Source organism: Fringilla coelebs (genome assembly GCF_963513975.1).
Source record: "Fringilla coelebs genome assembly, chromosome: 2".
In the NCBI taxonomy this organism is placed as follows: domain Eukaryota; kingdom Metazoa; phylum Chordata; class Aves; order Passeriformes; family Fringillidae; genus Fringilla; species Fringilla coelebs.
Genome location: NC_140029.1, coordinates 113,106,296 through 113,129,107, shown reverse-complemented (window position 1 = coordinate 113,129,107; position 22,812 = coordinate 113,106,296). Strand labels below are relative to the sequence as shown.

At 37.4% G+C, this 22,812-nt stretch overlaps 1 protein-coding gene across 2 annotated transcripts in view; it reads left to right on the top strand.

Annotated features, from left to right (window-relative positions):
* Positions 1-22,812, top strand: part of EPHA6 (EPH receptor A6) — a gene marked incomplete at both ends in the record, with an annotated part of 367,314 nt that overhangs the window by 255,884 nt on the left and 88,618 nt on the right. Inside the window, 3 exons of one of the 2 annotated variants that reach the window (XM_084201421.1) lie at positions 12,901-12,948; positions 13,376-13,538; positions 21,977-22,085. In XM_084201421.1, coding sequence (XP_084057547.1) covers positions 12,901-12,948; positions 13,376-13,538; positions 21,977-22,085 — 320 coding nt within the window. Of the gene's footprint in view, positions 1-12,900; positions 12,949-13,375; positions 13,539-21,910; positions 22,086-22,812 lie in introns of both variants that reach the window. The other variant, XM_084201420.1, reaches the window with a different exon arrangement.

Below are 22,812 nucleotides of genomic sequence, written 5' to 3'. Positions count from 1 at the left end.
GGCTCTTACTACTCCCCTATTTCCTTTAAGCACCAGCTGTTACTTTTTTGGTTCAGATTTTTCTTCTGGGCATGTTCCTTTACTGTTGCTATCCCTGTTGCTAAATTTTAAAGTCCACATCAGTGATGGGATTGGGGAGTGGGTACAGAGTGACAACAGTAGGGGTAAGCACCTGAGCACTTCAGGTATCTGGCCATTTATTGAGTATACACAGTGTAAAAAGCTGTTTGCTTCAAAGGATCATCTGGGGAATTTTTAACTTGATGCTAATAACAATTTTTTTTTAATAAACAGTTTTCTTATGTAAAATTTTTCAAATTACTCAAATCATTTAAGGCATAAATAGCAATCTTCTGCCTGCAAGTAAAATGTTTTTGATATGACTGGAATCAAGAAACTTAGGACTCATGCAATATAGATTTTCATTACATTTTCAACAATTCTCATCAAAACAAAAGTGCTGAGTATTTGGGATGTACAAGAGCTTTTGGACAGTAGTTTTAGGCAGGTCTTAGTGTTTGTTCATAGCATGTCACAGGAAGGCACCAGGGCTCTGAGCAGCACCTCAGGTGTTCTCCACCCTTAGTAGCTCCTGGGAAACGAACCATGTCTGCTGAATGTTTTTAAAAAATAATTGCTACAAATGTGCTTTTGGATATAATCATTAAAATTAAATCTCCTACCTTATTTTAGCATAGTAAGTGGTGTTAAACAAGCTTCTCAGTTTTCCTGTTCTGCTGTTATTAACCCAGTTTCCCAAGGGAAAAAATGTAAAAGCCTCAGATTCTAAAAAGAGAAGAAAAAAAAAATAGGTCTCAGAACTGTTGAAAATGAGAGTGACTAATTACCAGACTCTCTGACCAGATAAAATTTTTGCCTTGCAGGAAAGAACCTAAGGACCTTGCAGCAGCCATTATTAATGACACCTATGTAATTACTATTAGGAGGAAAAGAAATCTGGCATCTAAATATCAATTACATGCAGCAAAGGGTTTATCAAAGAAGTTCTAAGCTAGACCTCTATTAGATGCCTGGTTTGGCTTGTCCACTAATCATTGTTGTCAATTATTTAGAAACAGCTTCTGAACTTTTGTATTTAATAATGAAGTAGCCTATAGAGGTATTGCTGTTTTTCCTGCTGAACCAGAAACTCTCAGTGAGAAGTATAATGCTGTTTAAGCAAACCTGATAGATTTGATATTAAAAAAAACCCCAGACTTAAGTCTCTGCTGATCTTGTGTTCTTGCCTGCAGCCAATACCATTTTCTCCAAGGAAAATTACAGTGCTTATTCCAGTAACTGCTTGAAGAGCTGCACAAATTCAGAAAAACTGTATTAATGGTTTTGTATAAGAGGTTTTCAAATGCTTTCAAGGGCATAGGAATAAGCATAGGAGGTATGCAAACTATTACAAGATAGCAAACACAATTAGTTTCATACCTCAAATGAAGAAAAGCTAAATCCATTGATTACAAAGATTGGTTGCTAATAAAAGGAATTATTAAATGTTTTTCTCTATCCTCTAAAGCCTTTGAACCTCAGGAAAAATAGTTTTCAGAATTGTACACTGACACAGCAAGAATAATAATAATGTTAACCTCAGGAATCAGTGTTAATCATAAGTATGTGTTTCGGTGGGGTCAAAAATCAGAAGCATCTTTTTTATAGAGCAGAAAGTTTCAGCTAAGGCAACATTTAGACGATTTTGATGAACATACTGTAAAAAAGAACTGTTTTCTCATCAGAGATAACGTATCAGTTGCACAAAAGGAAGTGGTAAGGAGTTGAACATGTTTAATCCTCAATGAAGAAAATAGAGAATGTACTCCCAAAGCATTTTATTTTTGTTGTGTCTGTTATTATCAACTGCCTGCAGTGTGTTCACCTTCCAGTTTAGGTGCAGTAAGTTTTAGTTGCATATGATAATGGAGTTGGAGTTCTCTCAGATACCTTAACTCAAATTCAGGAGTCAAACTTTGGGTTTGAAAGTTTCACAGATTTTTACCAAAAAAAAAAAGGCAAGTTTTGTGAACAATGACCTAAATTTAACAAGCATACCTGCCAAAAGATGGTCATCTAAATGAAAGTGATTGCCTTATTTATAAATTAAATACAATGTCTACGTCTCCAGATCTCTAAAACAAGACAGAATATTTCCTTTAGACGCTCTTAAAATACAAAGTAGAGAATTCAAAAAAATCGTCTGTGAGCCCAAACTCTTAAAAACTGAAGCTAGCACAGTGATTTTCGCAATACACAGATGGCTTACTGTTTATAAGTTGTTGATTTGCAGCCATAAAGGTGGATGCACAGATTAAATCAAGATACATACCTTGAGACATGAGTTTATATCTTTGTCTAAATGAAGGAGTGTTCAGGTATTGTTTCATTTACAGTTTCTTCCTTCAATATTCAATGCATTCAAGAGATACCTGGAGAGGTACAAAGGTGTGAGAGTAAAACCAAAAAAAGTTCTTTTTTTTCCTTTCTTTTTTTCTAAGACTGCATTTTAGTTGTACTTTAAGCACAGAAAAAGACAGGATATTAGTTTTCCTCTTTGAATGGTCTCTTTTTTATTAAGTAGCAGTGTCCCCAGAGCAGTCATTCTGGGAGAAGGGAGAAATATCCAGAGGGAAAGAGGAGGCCGCTTTAGGGAGAGTCCCTCCATTTTAATGCACTAAACCACTGTTTCCTGTTTAATATCAGTATAATCACTTTACTATGTGTCAGACAAAAGTTGTGGGTTTGGTGTGGGGATGTGGTTGTTGGAATCCAAATGAACATTAGAGGAGCTTTTAATTTAAATTAATAATTTCATCAGCCAACTTGAATTCATAAAAATTTCACCTCATTCAGTAACTCCCATGTAGTTTTGTTCTTGTCCCCGAATAAACCCACAATTATGTATTTGATTGATTGAAACAAGCAAAATCTTACAATTCTCTCCTTTTCTTTTGAGTTGTTTAATGTATTTGCATTAATAGTTTCAAAGTGCCCTTTCTTGATGTGCTTGTTGGGATGGCTGAGTTAACAACCTGTTATTATGTACTCCTTACCGAGCTGTTAATAGCTTTAGAGTCTTTTGCAGGAATTCACCTGCTGCTCATAAACACATTTATGTTGCTGTAGGAACTTCACCAGGTTGGCGCATCTTGTATTTGCAGTGACCTTGCACAAACTACCTGGTTTTCATGCATATACAAGTATTTATATTATATTAACAAAATTCTTTCGTGGCTGGAGCAGCTCTTTTTGAAAAGGTATTGACATCCATCTGTGAATTTTTGTTAACATTTTTCCAGATTTTTTTCTTGTTGTTCGCTTTTACCACCACCAGAAATTATATTTCTGCTCCAGTTAGCTACATTAGAGATGGGCACATCCCAAAAAAATTGAGCAAAAACTTGCTGTGTCAGTTTTGAAAGTGCAAAATCAGCTTTTTGATTTATTTGCTGGTTTGTTTACTTTGCCCTTGAAATTCATGTTCAATTAATTGGAAAAAAGATTGCTGTTTTTGCTTTACACCCCATTAACTCACAGAGGTGCTTGAAGAAAACATAAACTTAAGGAATATGCTGTGTTTAGTGTTGATGTATTGCACTACAGTCATGACACCAGAGGTGAATTCAGACCTTCTGAGTTAGCATTACAAGATAGATGTTTGCTGTTTCCCTGCATGGAGACACAAAAAGATTTTTGCATGTGCTCACAAATTCACCAAAAAATGTGATATTTCAGTGACTTCAATAGCTATTGTATGTGTATATCAGAAGAGGCTTGCATAATGAAAAGCAATACACAATCTCTATAAAGAGATCAGTAAGTTCCCTCTTGCCTCTGATTTATTATTTGGATTGCAGTGATTAAAGTCAAACATTAGTTAGTGTCAGACTTTGTGTTTTAGGACCAAAATTCTTCCTCCAAAATTGAATTTGTTGGATGGTTGAAATCTATCTTAACATTGTCAACATTGTTCTATGCTTATAAATCCCAATTTCCTTTGAAAAGGGAAGTATTTGTCCCAAAGACATGTATTCCTAGTTAGCATATGAAAGACTTGTTACCATTTAACATTCATATCATCTGAAATTAATCTTAATGACTTCAGTCATTTTTTTCCAGAATAGAAAATCTGAATAGCAATCTGAATCAATTCAGTCTATAAAAGTAGATATTTTGCTTACTTAAATAAAAGCGAGCTTTATTAATACCACTGAATTTATTTTCAAGCTGTTGTGTATCATTAGGGATCTTTTCTGGATTTGCCAGGCAGGAAACATTCAGTAGCAAATGAAAAGAGAAAATTCTGCATTAGTCTGCTCTTCTAATATTAAAACTTATTTATGTAGAACATTCAAGCTAAGCTGAAACTAATCTTAAAATAAGCCCAGGGAGTCTACATGTCCTAACATCCTAAAAGGCTGCAACACATCTTAGAAAGGAGTTGTAAAGGCATGATTCCACAAGAGATTTTTAGTAATGTGGTTTTAGTACAGAATGTGGTTTTTACGAGGGTGTTTGTGGAGCTGCAAGCATCCCACAGGAGTTGAAATTTCCCAGCAAGGTGTTACAAACCTGACAAAATATTCAGCACTGAAAGGAAGCCCTAATCCAAATCCTGGTCCTGTCGGCCTGTGAATATTGTAGGGATTCTGAAATGAAGTGAATTAAGCCAATTTGTCGGCAGCACTATTAGAGCTGACTTCTGTGTAGCTGACTCAGTGCTGTACTATATTTTTGGATTGGTAGAATAATTTGATTTTCACATTGAAGATATGTTGTGAGCTGTTGGGATTTGGGGAGGGGGGGAGGGGGAAGGGTTTTGGGGTTTTTAGGGGATTTTTTGTTTATTTTGTAGTGGTTTTTGCTGGGGGGTTGTTAAAGTAGAGTGCTGGCTGCTCTGTACTGTAGCAAGTCACCTCCTTGTACAAGTCTTCTGAAAAATTGGATGATTGCTCTTGTATTGAAATTCCACTTCCTTTGTAAGATGCTTCTCTGCATTTAAGTTGCCTTCACACTTCAGTAGGAAATAGGATCACCACATTTTTGAGTTCTGCCATGAAGGGACACAGCAGTTCTGTGAGCACAGCTGTGATGTTACCCATGCTGGTAATGCTGGGTATGAGAAGATTGCCTGCCCCATGGCTCAGCAACTTGGAGACCTTCAGGTGTTTGGACTGTGACTTTTTTCACATCACACAAGTTGTCCCTCTTTGTTATCTTTCTTACAGGGTATTGCATTTTCAATTTAAATATTTCATTATCTACTTCCCATCTGTAACTAGAAGTTCTGTTTCAATTATATACACAGATATTTTGAAATTGGCTGAACATATTATTGATATTGATTATTAATCACTAATTTTTATAGATAAGAAACTAAAGTGTATTTTAAAAAATAGTCAGAAAGGTAATTTTTTTTAAAATCCCCACAGTATTTTTTAAACACAGTTTTTAATTAAACTTTTTGCCTAGGGATGTTTTGGAGGCCACAAGCAAAATTGGTTGAAGGAATAATTAAGGAAATTCCTGGAAGAAAAGTCCATGAGCTGTAAGACACAATGACACAAATTTAGTTAATTCAGAAAGCCACTGATCTGCAGATTTCTGGGCTCTGGGGGAGCGTTAAGGGTAAGAATGGGGAGAAGGAACCTGCAGTGGCACCAGGACCTCGTTCAGAATTGTGAGCCCTGAACCTCATACACCAAAGGAAATGACTTGGGAATCAGCTCACTGTATGTCCACAGTTCTCTGGGCTTGTTTCACAGCAAAGAAAGTCACAGAAGCCTTCCAATCTTTAAATTTTCAGGATTGCTTCTGTTTTCTGTTGCACTGTATTTGTCTGCAGGTTTATTACATCATTATGAAGTAAATCTTAGCATTAGATATCCCAGGAGAAACTGTGCTTTACTGTCCTAAGGTGAATTTTGAGTATTACTTGAGTTGAATTTTTTACCTTTGAAATTTAGTTCGTGCTTGCAGTAGCTTCCTGCTTCTTTCGAACTGGAAAAGAAACTTAAAATGAGTGAAAAGATGAGAAAAATCTTCAAGGCAGCTGAAGAAGCTGGCACTCTTATATTCAGAAGTTAGAGAGTCTTCTGGAGGTCCTGGTGCAGAGGTTTTCACTGGTAAATATTTTTAATTAACAAACAACCATTATCAGAGTAGCTTATTACTGCCAGAAAGATGGGATTTAATATCTGTGCTCATCTGACCACCCAGGCCATGTTCTCCAGCTGCCTTTGTTATATGCTAGATTGCACCCTGTTCCATCCCTAACTTAAGGCCTGTTTTTATTTCATTTTGATCTCCTTGTTGGGACAATCAGCTCTCTCCTGTCTGCTGCCTTCACACCTGGCAGTCCCACTTGGCCCAGCATGTGAACCACTCAGTTTTTGCTCTGCCCAGCCCTCACCTCCCTGTGCTGGTGAGAATTCTAACATTGTTTTAAAGCCTCCCTGTCCTCATCTCTCTCCTCATTTAATTTTCTGCTTTTCATGGTTCACCTCACATCAACTCATTTCTGCCTTTCCAAGTATATAATCCAATTAAAATGCATTTTGTCTGGGGTTTGACCTTTCCATATTTTCTTTATGATTGGTTATCTGTTCTTCCCCTTTTCATGTTGACAGCTTCACTTTTATATATGGAAAAAGTGATGAGCTGACTGACAGGCAATCAAAATATAAAATATTGAATGGCCAAACAGGTAAAGGACACTTGAGTGTTTCAGCTCCCCAGACTGTTACATCTCAGATTAATCAGGAGGGAGGCCAAGGAGGGAAGGGACAGGGTTACAACCTGAAGGGGCTGATGCCTTTAAGTGCTGCAGATTTCTCCTCTGAAGCAAACACTAGAGCCATTGGCAATTTTCTATCTGGCCCTGATTTTTTGCTGGCACAGTTTTCTACTTAGTTTAGATTGGTCCTCAGATCTTTGCAATCACTTTTCTAAATTTACTTCAAGTTTGTGGTTCAGCTGAAGACCAGAGATACAGGGTTTTTTAGGAAGAGCATTTTTCAAAGAATCTTAATGGTCTCTTTTACTTCTTGTTCTCTTATTGTAATTTTTCCTACCACTCTGTGTTACATTAAAAATTTACTAATCCTGTTGATCAGATTGTAATCAGTAATTAATGTTAGAAGCCCTATTTTGAACATTTAAGTATTTTCTCAAATCTTCTGCCAGCATTCCTCTTAGTTGATGTACTGTAGGTCAAAATAGTTTTCTAGGAGAAAATCACACACAAAATTTGTAAATCTAAAGAAACTATCAAAGGCAGACACAGAGTTCCACAGGTGTAGTTAATTTTATTGCTTTCAGTGTAATTAGTCCTTGTCTACATCTGTGTAAGGTGACAAAGGTGCTGTGACTAGAGGCGACAGGCATTCAGAAATCATATTATGAAAATATTTTATTGTAAAAAAAGTAAACACTTTTTGAGAATCATTGGGGGAAAATTAGTTGTGAGAAGAGTATAGACTCTATAAATCAGAGGCAGTTTCCATAAATTAGAGCTGTGGGGACTCTGTTTTTATTCATCACAGAGAGTAAGTACAAATTCCACAGCTTGATGTTATTTATCTCTAATAGATTCTATCTGAACTGATGAATCAGTCAATGACTATACCTAATAATTAACTACTGTGTTACCCTAATGGGTAGCACAGCATTAAAGTTCAGGTGATTATGGAGTGCCAGCATAGCTGATCCCATGGGAAAAGTAAGAAAGAATTTGGAGATTTCCATGCACAGTGGGCTAGAGCTATGATCAGTAAACATTGCTGTCTTCCAGAATCATGGTCATTCCTTTAAAATAATGATGCTTCCTCTGTAGGTCACATTGTGTGTGTTCCTCAGGCTGATGTATCCAGGAAAGAGGAAAAATGTGACCAAATGGTCTCATAAAAATTCTTTTTTATTCTTGGTGCTTTTATTTAAACATTTATAGCACCTGAATCATGAAACTCCAAATCTTCTTTACTTTAATGTGGTACTTACTCAGCTTTGACATTGTGCTTCAGTGTACAGGATAAAGACCTGTCCCTGTGGTATAAAGATTTAATCTCTATAGTTCTTCTTTCAGTTAAATAACAGTGCTCTGAAAAGGCCAAGTGGGATTAGGTGGCTTAATACAGAATTTTCATGTTTCAGGACAATAGATATAGACAGGAAAATGTGTTTGCAAACAGCTGATAGTAAATTCAGTTACTCTCCCTGGATTCTTTCTGCACACACACACTTGAAAGTTGTGGGGACAATAAGTCTCTTTTAGCTGGCAGAAGGTAGAAATCCCTTTCCCTATCTCTGTTTAAGAAGATTTTTGTCACTTGTGACACTCAATGAGCAAAATACCTTCATTGTCATTCATAAAATAAGCTGGACTAAGAGTATATAGCTCCCATTATATAATCTAAATCATAACAAATTACATTTGGTTATCTTTTCATACTGCTAAACTAAATACTGATACTATTTTTATTAGAGCCATGTCTCTTTCAGCCACTCAAATATTAATGGTGACAGATCTTGTATGCCTGAAAGTGCCAGGATTTTATCAGTGCTTTACTGGTAAAGTTAATCTTTTAAAGGTTATTTCAGCACTACAAGCAAAATTCAGCATTTCAGCTTTAATTTCTAATGGTTTTTTTCACTAAAGATTTTGAGATAAATAATCTTTTTCTCACCTACATCAGTATGTGCACTCTTTGATTGCCATAGGAGTCTAAAGTGATTAAAGGCCATCACATTTTGGTTAGCCTTTGTCAGTATTTTTCTTATATATGTCCACAAAGTCTTCATTTCTGTGCTCTTTTCTTCTGTACTAAGGTGGGAATAAAATTAGAGAGCAATATTTTCCACACAGGTGTGGAATGTGATAGTTTATTTATTTAATATAGTCATCTATTTATTTAAAATTGTTAATGTTTTGGGGGGAATCCCCTTTCTTTTAAGTATATGAGAAAAATGGTGCTAATCATCACAATAATAGAACATCTGAATATTGACTGCTACTCTGATGCACTGCAGAAGCAGAAAACATTTCATTAATATTTATCCTGTGATGTTGCTACTCCATTAAATGAGGTTGTCTAGTCTTAGACCATTAGCACCATTGTGCCTTCCACTCAGCCAGTCTGTCTCTTTAGAGATGAAGAAAATGCCTTATCTATAAAGCCAAGAATAAAATTAGGATAGATACAGATCCAGATAGGCAGAGGTGGCTGAAGGAAAGAATTTGATTCTGAAAGGTTTTCCTGTCCATGCACAGAGCAAACTGTCATGAATTTGTGAACACTGTCCCTCATAATCAGAACAGATTCCATTTGCAAGAAGAATCACACAAACAATAAGAAAAATACAATTTCCTTAGAAACAGAGATAGCATTTTCAAAGTTCATAATATAATTCTGTTTAACTTGGATAGGTAGTCATAGAGTTAGTATTACATTGTATTATAACATTGGCATCGCTTGCATTTGGGTTATATTTATGTTTTAATTACAGATTTTCACCAAGATAAATTTACAGTAGGATATGGAAGAGGTCTTATGAATTTCCTCATATCAGATTGTGTCTCATAGTTACATGAGTATATTATATTAGATAGACTCCTTTAACTCATTTTTAACCCCTCAGCCCCTGTGTTCTCAGAGCTGCTTCTTGTGAGTCCTTTGCCACCTTAAGATCACAAATGCTGCTCTGATACTGGTGTAAAGCATCAGAGCATTTCTTGTGTCCCTTCTCTTTTTGTGAACGCTGAGCCATACATAGTGGCCAACTGTATATTATCTTACTTCTGATGTGCCATAGGAGGAGGTGCAGCCATATCAGTTAAACTTCTGTTTTGTTTTGCAGATTTGGCAGTCTGTAGTTATCAAGTACAGAATAAATGTAGTGGCCTTTCCCATTGATTCTGGCCCTATCACTGTCTAGGTCAGAAATCTATCACAAGACATAGATCCTTCTAGCACACAAAATCATGCTTCCTTTTGATGGAAAATAGGGTACATGGTAAGTGAGTCGATATATATCTGTATTTTGCCACAACATGAAAGCAGGATCTGGGAAAAGCATGCACTAATATCCAAGAAGTACAGTTAGGTCCTTCGGTTTAAAATTGACTTTTTGAACACAGAATTCCTGTAGAAGTGAGTGCATATGGTCAATAGCAAGAATAATACAAAGCATCCTGTACTTCTGTGCAGACTAGAATTGTATTTTTTTTTTGTTCTGAGTCCATCTTCAGCCTTCCTGGGAAAGATCATGGCAGAAGGAGTGGCCAGCCTTCAGAGCCACCTCCGTGCATTTCTGTAGAAAGCTCTGGCTTTCCAGGTAGGCTGCAGATCAGTTGTCAAGAGAATGGAGCAATGGCAAAGCATCCACTCTTTGGAGGGTTCTCTGTATGAACCCAGTCCTAAAAGGCTGGATTCTTTGTGCAAAACATTCCAGCCCTGGGAAGTTTCCAGCTATGAATCATTTTGTCTTGAGTTTGAGCAAATTTTTCCTCAAGCTCCTGAAGCTTGTTCTCAAACCAAGGTGACAGGTTCCCTTTCCACTATTTCACATGCAGTAACAAATCTTGCCCCCTTCCCCACATGACAGCACTATTACTTTTAAGGTTGGGTACTCCCAGACATCATTTTTCAGTCTGTGGGATGGATGGCGTGAGAGGCTGCAGAAAGAAAGGACAGGGGAGGGCATGAAGGAGGGACACTTCAGGGCTTCCTGCAGGCAACCCCAGGCAGGTGGTGAGGAAGCAACAGGCCAGACAACCCCTGGAGGTAGCCAGAATACCTTCCAGAAGGGACAGGCAGTGATGGCTGCCCCTCAGGAACCATTTTGCCCCTCAGGACCCATTTTCACCATCACAGCCCTTGTCACACTCATTGTCTTTTCACAGCCCTTGTCACACTCATTGTCTTTGACCAATGAAAAACAATGAATTATATTTGCTGCCTGCCTGTCCACACCCCTGGCTATGCAGGCAGTGTATCCCAAATGTATGTTTTACACAAGCAGTACTTAGCCTGTAATATAATATAATAATATAATTGATTGTTTCTTTTCCAAAAGTCATTTTAGAAACTGGAAAAGAAACAATTTGGAAAAGAAGCAATCTTTCTCAGATTCTTTTCCAGTAGTCATTTCCACTTTTTGCTGCTGCTGGCTTTTTTCTGCGGGCTTCAGGGAGTAAATCTTGTCAATGGACCTTGGGGAATCTCCACTGATTTTTTTTTTTTTTAATACCTTAAAGACCCTATTTCTTTTTACAATTACATCTTTTTTTTCAGCAATCTCTCTAGCAGGTCAGAAGAAACAGTATACTGTTAAATGCTAGGACTTGATTTCAAGCAGTAAGGTAGAAACAGCTTGCAACTATTACATTGTACTGTGAAATCCCTTAGGTGCTGGTCTCTTCCTTGGCTTACAGAGTCTAAATAGAAATATCCAGAGCATTCCAAAGTATAAAGTCACTGCCCATCTATGGGCTATGAGAGACTCGTCTAATACCTGTATAACACAAACCTTTGCTGTTTACATAATCTGCAATGAAGATTTCCAAGGTCTTTCCTTCACAGGAAGTCATATAAGCTTAATCAGAAAAAAAAAAGTAGCACCTATCACTCAAACAAGTAGGCTTTCTGTCAGAAAAAAATAGGTAGTTTCTGAAATGCATTAAAGCATGTCTAAAATCCACTGTATCTGTTCAAAGTGAAGTTACAACATTTCAAGTAATTGGGAGAAGTCTTATACGTAAAGAAGTAATTAGTTGTATTAATTATCGTCTCTAACCATAGGATTACATGTACATTTTGTCCTACTATTTCAATATGAATACATGCTCCTCATGGATTCAACTTTGGTAACAGACTGTAGAAAAAATCAATACTTCCTCTACTGTATTTTCTCAAATTATTTCTGCTGTTTGAAGTGCAAGTTAAATGCAGTTATTTTTAATATTGATCATTGTTACCTTCCTCTTGCTCCTTCCCTTAACAGAATCATGGGATTGCTTCTGTGTGTTTGTTCCTTAATCTGGTTTTCTCAGCCATCTCCCTGTATACAGGAGTAGTGATCCACCTGCTGCCCTGTGCTAATGTGATTTGTTTCACATGGCTGAAGTTAACTAATACTGTTGTATAAATACTGTTTGTTTTATGTAAAAAGTGCATGCATATTACTGAGAAGAGGTTAAAAGTCCAACAGAATCTGACTGAAACCTAATCCTCTCCTGGTTATATCTCTTCTGTGAAATAGATTTCTTTCTGAACAGGCTAGAAGCACCCTTTGAATAACTTACACCTGCTCTAATATCACTGCGTGGTATAATAGACCTGTATGGTGCCCTGTGGGTGTCACGGTTGGACTGTTAAGCACATGCCAAGGACATTCCTGCTTGGTTTCAAGACAAATCCTGCTCCAAGGGAGCAAACCTAGCCTTAAGGCAGCACATAAAATATTACAGATTACTGGTTTATCAAGTAACTAATGACAGGGAATAAATGTTCTTCTTCCAATTCATCCTCTCATGTAAAAGCATCATCCAAGACCTGTCTAGCAAAGCAGCACTCAGTTAAAGCACAGAAATTGATGTTTCTGGTCTCCATACTGAAGCAGCTGGTCTGCAGTGGTAATTTCCAGAGCCCATAATTCTCAGGGATCTCTGTGAGACTCAGGAATTCTCAGCAGCTGCCTGGGATCAACTGCCAGGAGATTAACAGGGGAATTTTGCACAGAGTATTTCTCCTTCTAGAATTTCAAAGTGAATTTCATGTATGACTACATTACAGCTACCTGGAAAGAGACATGAGCTCAGCAGCAGTGAAGCAGTTGAACCATGCTCAAAGTCGACAGGCTTTAAAGAAAAAGTTAATTCCTATTTTCTTTTACCCACAGGTCTACCCACGGATAGCGCCGGCATTTTGGCACTACCTGCGGGTAGAAGTGAGTAGCGGGTATTTGAATACTCCCACATCTTTATTTTGCAGCTTGGTAGTGTTTCCTGACCTCCTAGTTTGTCCATTGTGCAAAAATAATGAGCTTCCATTCTAGTTGCCATTTTTCTGTGAATGTAGTCTTGTAGAAATTCATGTTGGTTTGACTGCAGTTGGGTTGGTTGCTAACCCAAGTCACAAAAACATGTCTGTATGCAGGGTTAGAGACAAAAAAATCTGAAATCTAGAAGTCAAGGCCATATCATACATTCTGACTATAGCACAGAACCAAAGTACAACAATCCATATCTGCACCTCCTTTTATAAACACATTTTACATTCATGAGAAGAATATAGAGCTTCAGTTCTGTTATATAATTTTTGCAAAGATTGTTCAACTCAACTTGATATCATTTCTTCCCTCTTTTGTCCCTCAGGAGCATGAGCAGCTCAGCTATTCCTCCACAAGGTCCAAGGCTCCAAGTGTTATCATCACAGGTCTCAAGCCAGCCACCAAGTATATATTTCATATCAGAGTCAGGACGGCAGCAGGATACAGCGGCTATAGCCAGAAGTTTGAATTTGAAACTGGAGATGAAAGTAAGTTTCACTGAAAGGAAAAAAAAAAATAAATACAATAGAAGTAGCATCTAATTCTAAGCCAATGAGACATTGGGAGTTTGAATGGCTGAACCCATACCATTTGATTATCACAAAATGACCAGTGCTATGGGATGAAAAACAAGCCTCAGACTCACAGTTCTGGATTTACAACAACACAGAAATGTTAGCCCAGTGCTGCAGCTGAAGAAATGTTCTCTTCCATAAAATTTCCTTGTGGTCCCTTCCAAGCTAAGATGCTCTAGGATTCTCTGATCACTTCTTTCCTTATAGAAGTCTTGCCTCTTAAGATCTAGAAATACCCTTAGTCAGGTTTTCCCTAAGTCCAGCAGCTTCATGCAAGCTCCCAGTGATGGACTCTTCACCCTGCAATTGTCAGTGCTCCCAGAATCCACAAATAAAAAATTGAAAACTTTTATATGCATTTCCATCAGCCAGTAAACCTACTAAATTTGGCACTAAGAGGCAAGAGGCCTTCCTATTCCTACAAAATATGCAAAAAGGCTTCATGTGTGATGTTCACACTCTGAACGAATTTGTACTTGTCATGTGTTGCCTTCCATGTTCAAAGAAACATAGAAAAAGGTATTTATGTGAATTTGAGAGGAAATTAGTGTAGTAGATACAACATTAAAACACTCACTTAATTAAATTACTTTAATTAGGCAATTACGTATACCATGTTTTTCATTAGTGTTTTAGAATTCAATTTGTTTAAGCTAATGTACAGACTCAGAACTATGTAAGTGCTTCCAAGAGCACCCAGGGATTTGTGTTCCATTTTTATTGCTTCTTAACTTCTATTTCAAAAATCAATCAGGGATAGATTTCCCAGTGCTTAATGCCTAATTGGACTTTTTAAAATTTGCTGGGTGCTTAAGCCAATTGGTTTGAATAGAAGTTGAGCACTTGGGTGCTTTCAAGAATTTCAGTAGGCATTGCCTGTATCTTCTAGTGCAGTAAATACAAGGCTTAATTCATGTAAAAAGAAAATAGTGTTTAGACCTCTATGAGGTTTCACATTGTGAAAATGTCACTTGCCCATCTAAATCAGGAAGACTGTGGCTCCAGTGACATTTCCCCTCATTGGTATTGAGGGAATCTCCTGGCAGTGACATTCCCCTTACTCCATCCTGGTCCCATCTCTCTTTCTCAGTGCACTGATGCAGGTGGCTGCATGGTAAGCTTAATTTTAACATCCTTTTTGAGTATAACATCAAAGCTGAACCTGACACTGAAATAAACTGGAAAAATAAATCTGTTCATGGTGCCATAAACAAACCTAACACAGTTTATCTTTCAATAATTCTGATTTCTTTTACTTATGTGTCTAAGCACTTGCTACCTAAACTAGTACATGGTTTCACATAGCTGAAGAAATAGAATACAGCAATGGTTTTTTCAGTATTTCAAGATACTGACTAACATTTTCACAGAGAGATTTGGGAGAGCTGTGTTGAGATTTGGGCTGCTTGGTCCTGTCAGTACCCATAAATGTTAATTTGCCTGTGCTGGCCTGCATCTGTCTTACAAACCAGTCCTAATCCAGCTGTGTAGGAATCTCTCTTCATCATTTACTATTGTGGCAGTGGGCAGCTCAGCTGAAAATTTTCGGATTTTTTTTTACTATACATTTTTCTCAATTTTTCTGAAAGATAGCAAATAATATTAGGCCAAAGCAGCCTATTGCAATTTTCTCCAACCCTCCTCACTAGAAACGTTACTTGGTGAAAATTCCACTTTTGCAGTTACTTTTTGTGGCCTTTCAATTAGATTTGAATTAACTCAAAGGAAGCATTTTCATGAGAAGGCTGGGAAGAATAGTGTTTTAAAAGTCTGTACTGTGAAAAGAGAATTTATCAACCAACACTCTCATGAAAATAACAAAAAATATTTTAAATTCTGTGTTTGATAAAAGTCATCTTTTATTGGCCTTTGATTGTAACATTCTCCAGCTCTCTGCCAGCTGAACATGCTACAGTGGAGAAGAATTGATTCTCAGACCAGATGCAAGTAAACATCCAAGGTTATTCCATTTACCCTGCTTGAATGTTGACAGAATTTGTTAGTAGATGGTGCTAAAGCAAGCAATCAAAAATTAAGGTTTTTCTTTAATAGCCTAATTATAGAAAATTAATGATTCATCAGCTCTAAGATGTGTATATCAATGTCCTAAAACACACTGTCCTTTGGCAGGACAGTGTCCTGCCTTTTCTGATGTACTGGGTGAAACACTACCTGTGTCTTTTCAATTATAAAGGTATAAAGGATAAAATAGATTCATCATTACCAGGAACACTAAAACATTTTGGTGGGTATGCTAAAGGTGGTGCATGAGGGAGAGAGAAGAGCAAATTTGCAGAAGTAGTGAAAGAAGTTAGTTATTAATGCTGATGTATATTTGGGAAGCACCCTCACTTACTGACCCACAGACTGAGGCAGCCACGGCCTGGGGAGCTCTGTTGTGGACTCTTCTCCCTGATGCAAAGAGAAACAAGTGGAGCATCCAAAAGAGTAAAATTTGTATTTTATTTTTATAGGAAATGGAGCTACCTAGGATAGTCAGAAAAACTCTCCTCAAGGAAGCAGGGACGGATGAATGGATGCTAACAGGCATTTCTCCCTCTTTTAAAGCCCAGAGGCTGCACCTGGGAAATGTGAAACCTTTCCAAAACACAGCAACCACCACTTGTGACTTTGTTTCTTGTTGTCATTTTATTCAGTCTCTGTTTCAGCACCTTACAGGCAAAACACTCATAGCAAAGCTGGCAGGCTTTCATACACTCCAGCACACACACAGCTGCCACTGCTGGGGCTTTAAATTGGAGCATAAACCTCACTTGTAGCTCCTGCTTTTATGTGTCAGAATAACCAGCTTTCTGAGTCACCACAGAAACACTCTGGTCCTTCCTAACAGAGAATAAAATGTGTTCTGACAATTAAGAAAAACATTTTTCCTAGGGCAGAGATGCTTTAATCTCTGATTGTTACCCTCTCTGGTTTTTTTTCCCCCCCTCTCTTCTAACCAGCTGTTTATGGAATACCTTTTTTGGTTGGTTGGTTTTGTTGGGTTCTTTTTTTAATTAATGATTCAAACCTTTTATTTATTTTTTTTTTTCCTAGAGAAGTTTTTTCTTTACATTACCTCAGGGGTCCTTCTGCCCAGAGGAATTTGTAAAATATCAGACAATTTACAGCTTTTGGACAGTTTTCATGCCAAAGCAGGGCTGGTTCTAAAACCAAGGGTATTTTCCTTTTTGGCCTTCTCATCATTAGGAAAAAATAATCTTCAAGTGGAATGGTTGGCTTGTTCTGGAAGGGACCTAAGGGACCAAGTAACATTTATGCACTGTGTACTTGTGCTTGGGCTGAACAGAGCAATAAATGTGAGCACATTATGATATTTAATCCAAAGCAATGCAGACTTTGTATACTTTAAATTATTAACAATAAAACCCTTAACATTTCAGAAATGCTAATGGCATACCTGATTAGGTATTTTATAAAGTTGAAGACTGTGAAAAAATAATTGGCTGAAACTGCAGTCTTGATGGATCAATAACTTTAATTTCTTTGCCATAGTCTCAGATGGTGATTTTTGTGTATTGCCAGAAAATTCTGCTGAATTTTCACATTCTTCTCCCTCTTCCTACATCCACAAAATCTATCTTTTACTTTTCATCCTCAGGTCAATTTTGGGTTTGCCACTAGATGTGACTTCATTCTTTCCAGAACTCCAAAGCCCAAGAAAAGGGTCCTGAATATTTGATTCCAGTGCGGGTCCATTACTGGTTTAAGCACGTGCCCTGGTTCGTGCCATGACAGAGAAGCCATCATAAGGATTTTTAGAAAATCTATTGCATTACCAATGCAAAATAGAATTTTCTTGGATTTTTTAATATTTTTAATGTTTTGACAGTAGTACACTGAATTCTTTGTTGAAACAAAACAAATCAGATGACACATATCTCATATTTAGAAACTTCTGGTTGGATCTCTCCCCACTTCTTCCACATCCTACTGTTCATTCAGTATTAGTCAGCTCTGGATACTAAATGAATGTCTCATTTTGTCTTTAATTATTTCATTGGTGTGTTTAATACTTTTAGCCATTTGTTCTTCACATTTAGTTTTGGTCTGTCTGATTGCACCACTGCATGTGTCCAGAAACCCAGACTTCACTTCTCCTCTGCATTTCCTAAACAAGAGCAACATCCTCATTCAGATCTCAAACTGCCTGCACAGACTTTCCATGTATCCACTGGCCAGGAAGTGGATATTAGGGGAAAATACTCGGAAGAAAGCTTTCAAGTGAATAGACACCAAAAAGTTTTACATTCTTATGCAAGTGACAGTCCCTTTTAAGTTCACCTTTGCCTTCTCATGTCCCATTTGACTGGAGCCCATCTGCTCACTGTATCACAGGAACTGCACAGGATATGCATTTGCATTTGTGAAATGTAAAGGTTTCCCTAATGAGACTTTGTGTTTTTCTTACCTACTGTTCTTAAGCACTGTTGTTTACAATGCCTTGTAAATCCCCCTGACAGCCTGTTCCTGTCTATTTGAGCTCCAGTGCTCACTGTCCACTCTTATCTGTCTTACAGCTGCTCGCTGTTATCAGTCTGGCTGTCTTTCTGTCACTTTTTTATCTTTCAGTCTGCTGGAGGGTCTGCTGCCTGATTGATGTCAAATTGAAGTAAGCAAGGGATGTAACTGAGAGACAGAAGTGAGCTGTCATTAGGGCTTCCAGCTCTCTTATACCAAATACATAAACTTGTAAAATGTTTTGGAAAAATTTGCTCAAAGAAAGAGCAGAGCTGAAAGATTCTCTCTGGTTTGCAGCCTCTTGCACTCTGAATAAAAGATCTGCACAATTTCTTCCAGTGTGCCCAGTGAGGACAAGAGGATTATTTCCCTTCAGCCCAGAGGGGAGGGAAGGTGCAGCTCCTCCTCCATACATTTGTTTGAAGAAGGTAGAGAGAAGATGAGACAGGGCATGGATGTAAAAAGTGGATTGTAGGGGCAGAACTGACACCAGGCTGGATGCAGAAGGGATTTTTGGGCATGGTGTTGAGGAAGGAAGCTGGAACAATGCAATTAGAAACTTCAAGCATCATTTCAGGCATATAGCATGAGTTAAGCATGAAGAGCAATGGCAGTGAGGAGTTTATCTGGATAAAAAGCTCCTGGGTGCATATATAATCCAGTTTTAAAATCTCTTGGACTAATCATACCAGTAGCAGGTAAAATGTTCTTGAAGAGTTTTGCCACCCAAACATTGCAGTATACTACTGAAAAGTCTTGGATAAGACATAAATTCTCCCTTTTTCTTGTCTTAATTACTCATTTTTTAAGTGTTTTCTGTCCAAGTGAGCTCACTTAGCAGACATGTAGACAGAATGAAAAATAGAACCAGACTAAGTAGTCAGCCCAGTTAGAGGGGTGCTAAGCTCTCTTAGCTCTGCTCATGGTTTGTGAGTGCCCTGGACAGTGTAGAGACAATAAAATATTGATTTTAGGTACAGGAATGTTGTCCATGTTGTCCAACATGAGATTCTGGAAAAAGTGCTGCGCACTTCTGTGATTGGATGCAGCATTCTCATATGTACACTCAAAGGGATGAAATGAGGTTGCAGGAACTTGCTTGGCTTTGCAACCTGACAAAGTTGGTTTTTAGAATGTGTTTTTCTGCCTTGCATAACCAAGAAGTTCTGAGGAGAAACACAGGATCATAGACCAATATACACAGAAAAAAAATAAGAAAGGAAAACCGGGAAGTGACAAAAAATATTCAAGAACATGCACAACAGAAACAAATAATGCTCTTAGTATTTTCAACTTCACCATAAGAGAAAGCTAGAAAAATGAGAAAAGAGCAGAGAGGTTGAGAGACACATAGAATTTATTTTAGAATGGTAAAATGCTGTAAAAATTCGAGACATTGAGAGTCCCTGATTACTGTCTTCTCACTGCTTGAATAGTTTTTTTGTGGAACCTTTTACTTGTATGTGATAAGTCTGTGTATAAATGTTTCCATCATTTTGCCTTACCAGCCTCTCTGTCAGTTTTTAACAAATTCACATTTTCCAGTTATTCTTGTCTGTCATTTGACATTTTTATCTGACAGGTAAATTAAGGTCATGTGGAAGTTTCAGGCTTGAAAACTCCTTGTAGTGATTTAACTACATGAAGGAAAAAAGCCTAATGTATTCAACTCTGGCCTCTAACATACAAACAAGAGAAACAGAATTATCACTTTTCAAGTAGGTACAGCCTCAGCTAAAAATCTGTATTGTTTACTGGTGGAAAGAACATAAATCAGTCTAAATTTCTCCCCTCCATTAATGTGACTTTGGTTCCTCATAGAAAAATGTATGTTATTAAATGGGTAGATTGAATCCTGTTTTAGCTAGAACACAAAAAAAATAGCAGCTCCATCCAGAAATGATCTAGGATACATCTTCATCTTGATAGCTGCAGGTGCTTCTTTGGGCCATGGAATCAGCCCCTACATTTGCACCAGGAAGGTTCCTGGGTTGTTGCTTTGGCAGTGAACATCTGTTGAAAAAAATCACAGTTAATTTGTGTTTTGACAAATAAATTTTGCTGCTAATTTTGAGCTTAGGTTTTGCTTTCCTCCTGCCAAATTCACTATTTTTGCACACGTCTTCCTCCTATTAAAAACAAAAGAAGAGCTGCAGTTTGTCCTCTCCACTGCAGAGATGGGCAGGAAAGACTCCTCTGCAACCTTCTCCACGTACAACTTCAAACCATGCCTGACTTTAATCATCTTTGCCACATTTAGCACAGCTCCCACTAGTCTGAAAATTGTATTCAGCATTTGCATTGTTTCTTGTGAGGAATGATGTTTCTTATGTTGCATTTTTCCAACTAAACCTGAACTTGTGGAAGGTAACACAGAGCTGGAATCCACTGCCATAACATCATTAGATATCATTTAACTATTCAGTCAATATTTTCTCCTTTATTTCTTGGAAGATGTGTATATTTAACTTGTCTGGCCACAGGTACTGAATCCCTCTGAATCCCTTGTAATTTACTGCCTGTGCATGCTTCCATCCAATTATTTGGACAGAAACCTAATGGCAGAAACCTAAACAGTTGGTTTTGCTGAAAATTACTCTTATAAAGCCCGTTTACATCAAGAGTTTTTAAGCCACACACAAATCTTGTTCAGAAGCCAAATGGCTTTTCTAGGAAACAGTGTTTTATGAGGCTTTGGTGTCTATTCCCTTGAAAATGCTCAGTGGATTGCATTGAGCTTCATCTGCTGCAAAGTGAGACAATATCACCTGCTGAGCTTTCTAGACAGCAGCCTAGGTGATTTCCCTGAGCTTTAATCACCTGATGCCTAAAGAAAGTTGAAGATTTTGCTTATTGAACAGTTTGCAAGTTTAGCAAATCAAAGTTGCTTCCCTGACATAAAAATTAATCCCTTTTCTGTATTTACTCCTGTTTTCAGGAGTCATTGAATTAAATTATTTATTCTTCTTTCAATACAATGTTTTATTTCCCATGGAAATAGTAAGAATTGGGTAAATGTCATGTGGTGTAAATGTTCAAGTGGAACAGAGTTTAACAAATAAAACTTTGAAATCACAAGATGGGAGACAGAGAAAAATAATGAGCCTAATTCTTTTTCTGCTCATGTAGTATTTGGACAGTGAGGATCACCTGAACTGTAAGTAGGTAAATATTCAATGTAAAAATTTAATGTTATACACAATAAATTAACAAAACTGGGAAGTCTCCAGCAACTGGATAATTTCAGGTGGTCTTTTTAAACCCCCAAATTCCTAAAAAAAGCAGAGAGAAAAACAAGAGGTAAAAGATTAATTTTTTTTGTCAACTACAGAGTTTCTAATCAACAAAGCATGTTATGATAAACTTTATGTATTTTGTGACAATGAAACTGAACACTAGATGTGCTGAAGAATATGTGAAGCTACAAATTAGGTGTGGGGGTTTGGCTTTTGCTTTCTCCTGAACCCAGTTTAGTATCTTCACATACCCAGCACTGCTGACTTCACTGGGATGGGGGATGGAGAGAACATCCAAATTAGGTGCAGGACTGAGATAAAGCTAAGGAAGAAAATACAGGTTTTTGTCCAAAACCCTGCCATATTCAAACTTTCATAAATTGCAAGTGTCTGATAGTGACAAATCCTCCTTTTGGAAACCTGCAAACATCTTCTCCCCTCTATACTAGTTGGGATATAGATTATGGTTTCTCACTTCACAGACACATATGCATCTGATGCCCTTGCTAAACACTAAGGAGAACATTAAAAACAAATTGCAATATTTGACCATTGAAATTTTTTCAGCCATTTTGCAAAATCCCTGGGTGATGGATGGAGCATCAACCCCTTTTCTCTGCACTTCTCTTTCAGCTTCTGATATGGCTGCAGAGCAGGGACAGATTCTTGTAATTGCCACTGCTGCTGTGGGTGGATTCACTCTGCTGGTCATCCTCACTTTGTTCTTCCTCATCACTGGCAGGTAATTAAAACACTGTTCTCATATACTCCCATCTAAAATTCAGAATTTAAGAATAATATTCAACTCATTAAAGCACATTTTCAGAGCTAAAATTAGGGTTAGACAAAGCGGAATATTCTCTTTGTTCAGCACTGGTCATACAGTTCTTTTGTAATTGTGGTTTTCCATAAAGACACAGTTTGGGGAGATAAGAAATTATGTGAAATCAGGAAGTAGTTTGAATATTTAAAAATAAGTTTCTGGACCTCTTGCCTGCAGAGTGATAATTTAAAAATGCAATATACCTGCTGCACCTTCAAGGCTCTGACATTACAAGGAAAAGAAAAAAAAAGAAGAAGAAGAAAATCCCTGCAGTGTATTTTACAAAATCTCATAGCTGTCAATTGCAAAACTTTAGGGAGTGCACTACTCAGCTATCAACAGAGGGTGCTGCACTTTTAGATTTGTAATTACACATCTGTTTTGTTGGTGTAGCATTACCTCTAATTTGAACATAAAGTGAAGTTCTATCAGTGCAGGCCAGAGGGGTTTTTTTTGTAATACCCCAGCAATACCCTAAATATGGCACTGCAGTAGCTGCCATTATGTGAATTAATGCTCTCTCTTCTAAATAATAAAACGAGTTAAATCTAATGTTCTGGTGAAGGTAATGAGAGCAGTTAACCCTGGAACATATTGTGGCCTTAGATTATCTTAGAGGCTGAGTAAATATTCCTGCAATTACTAC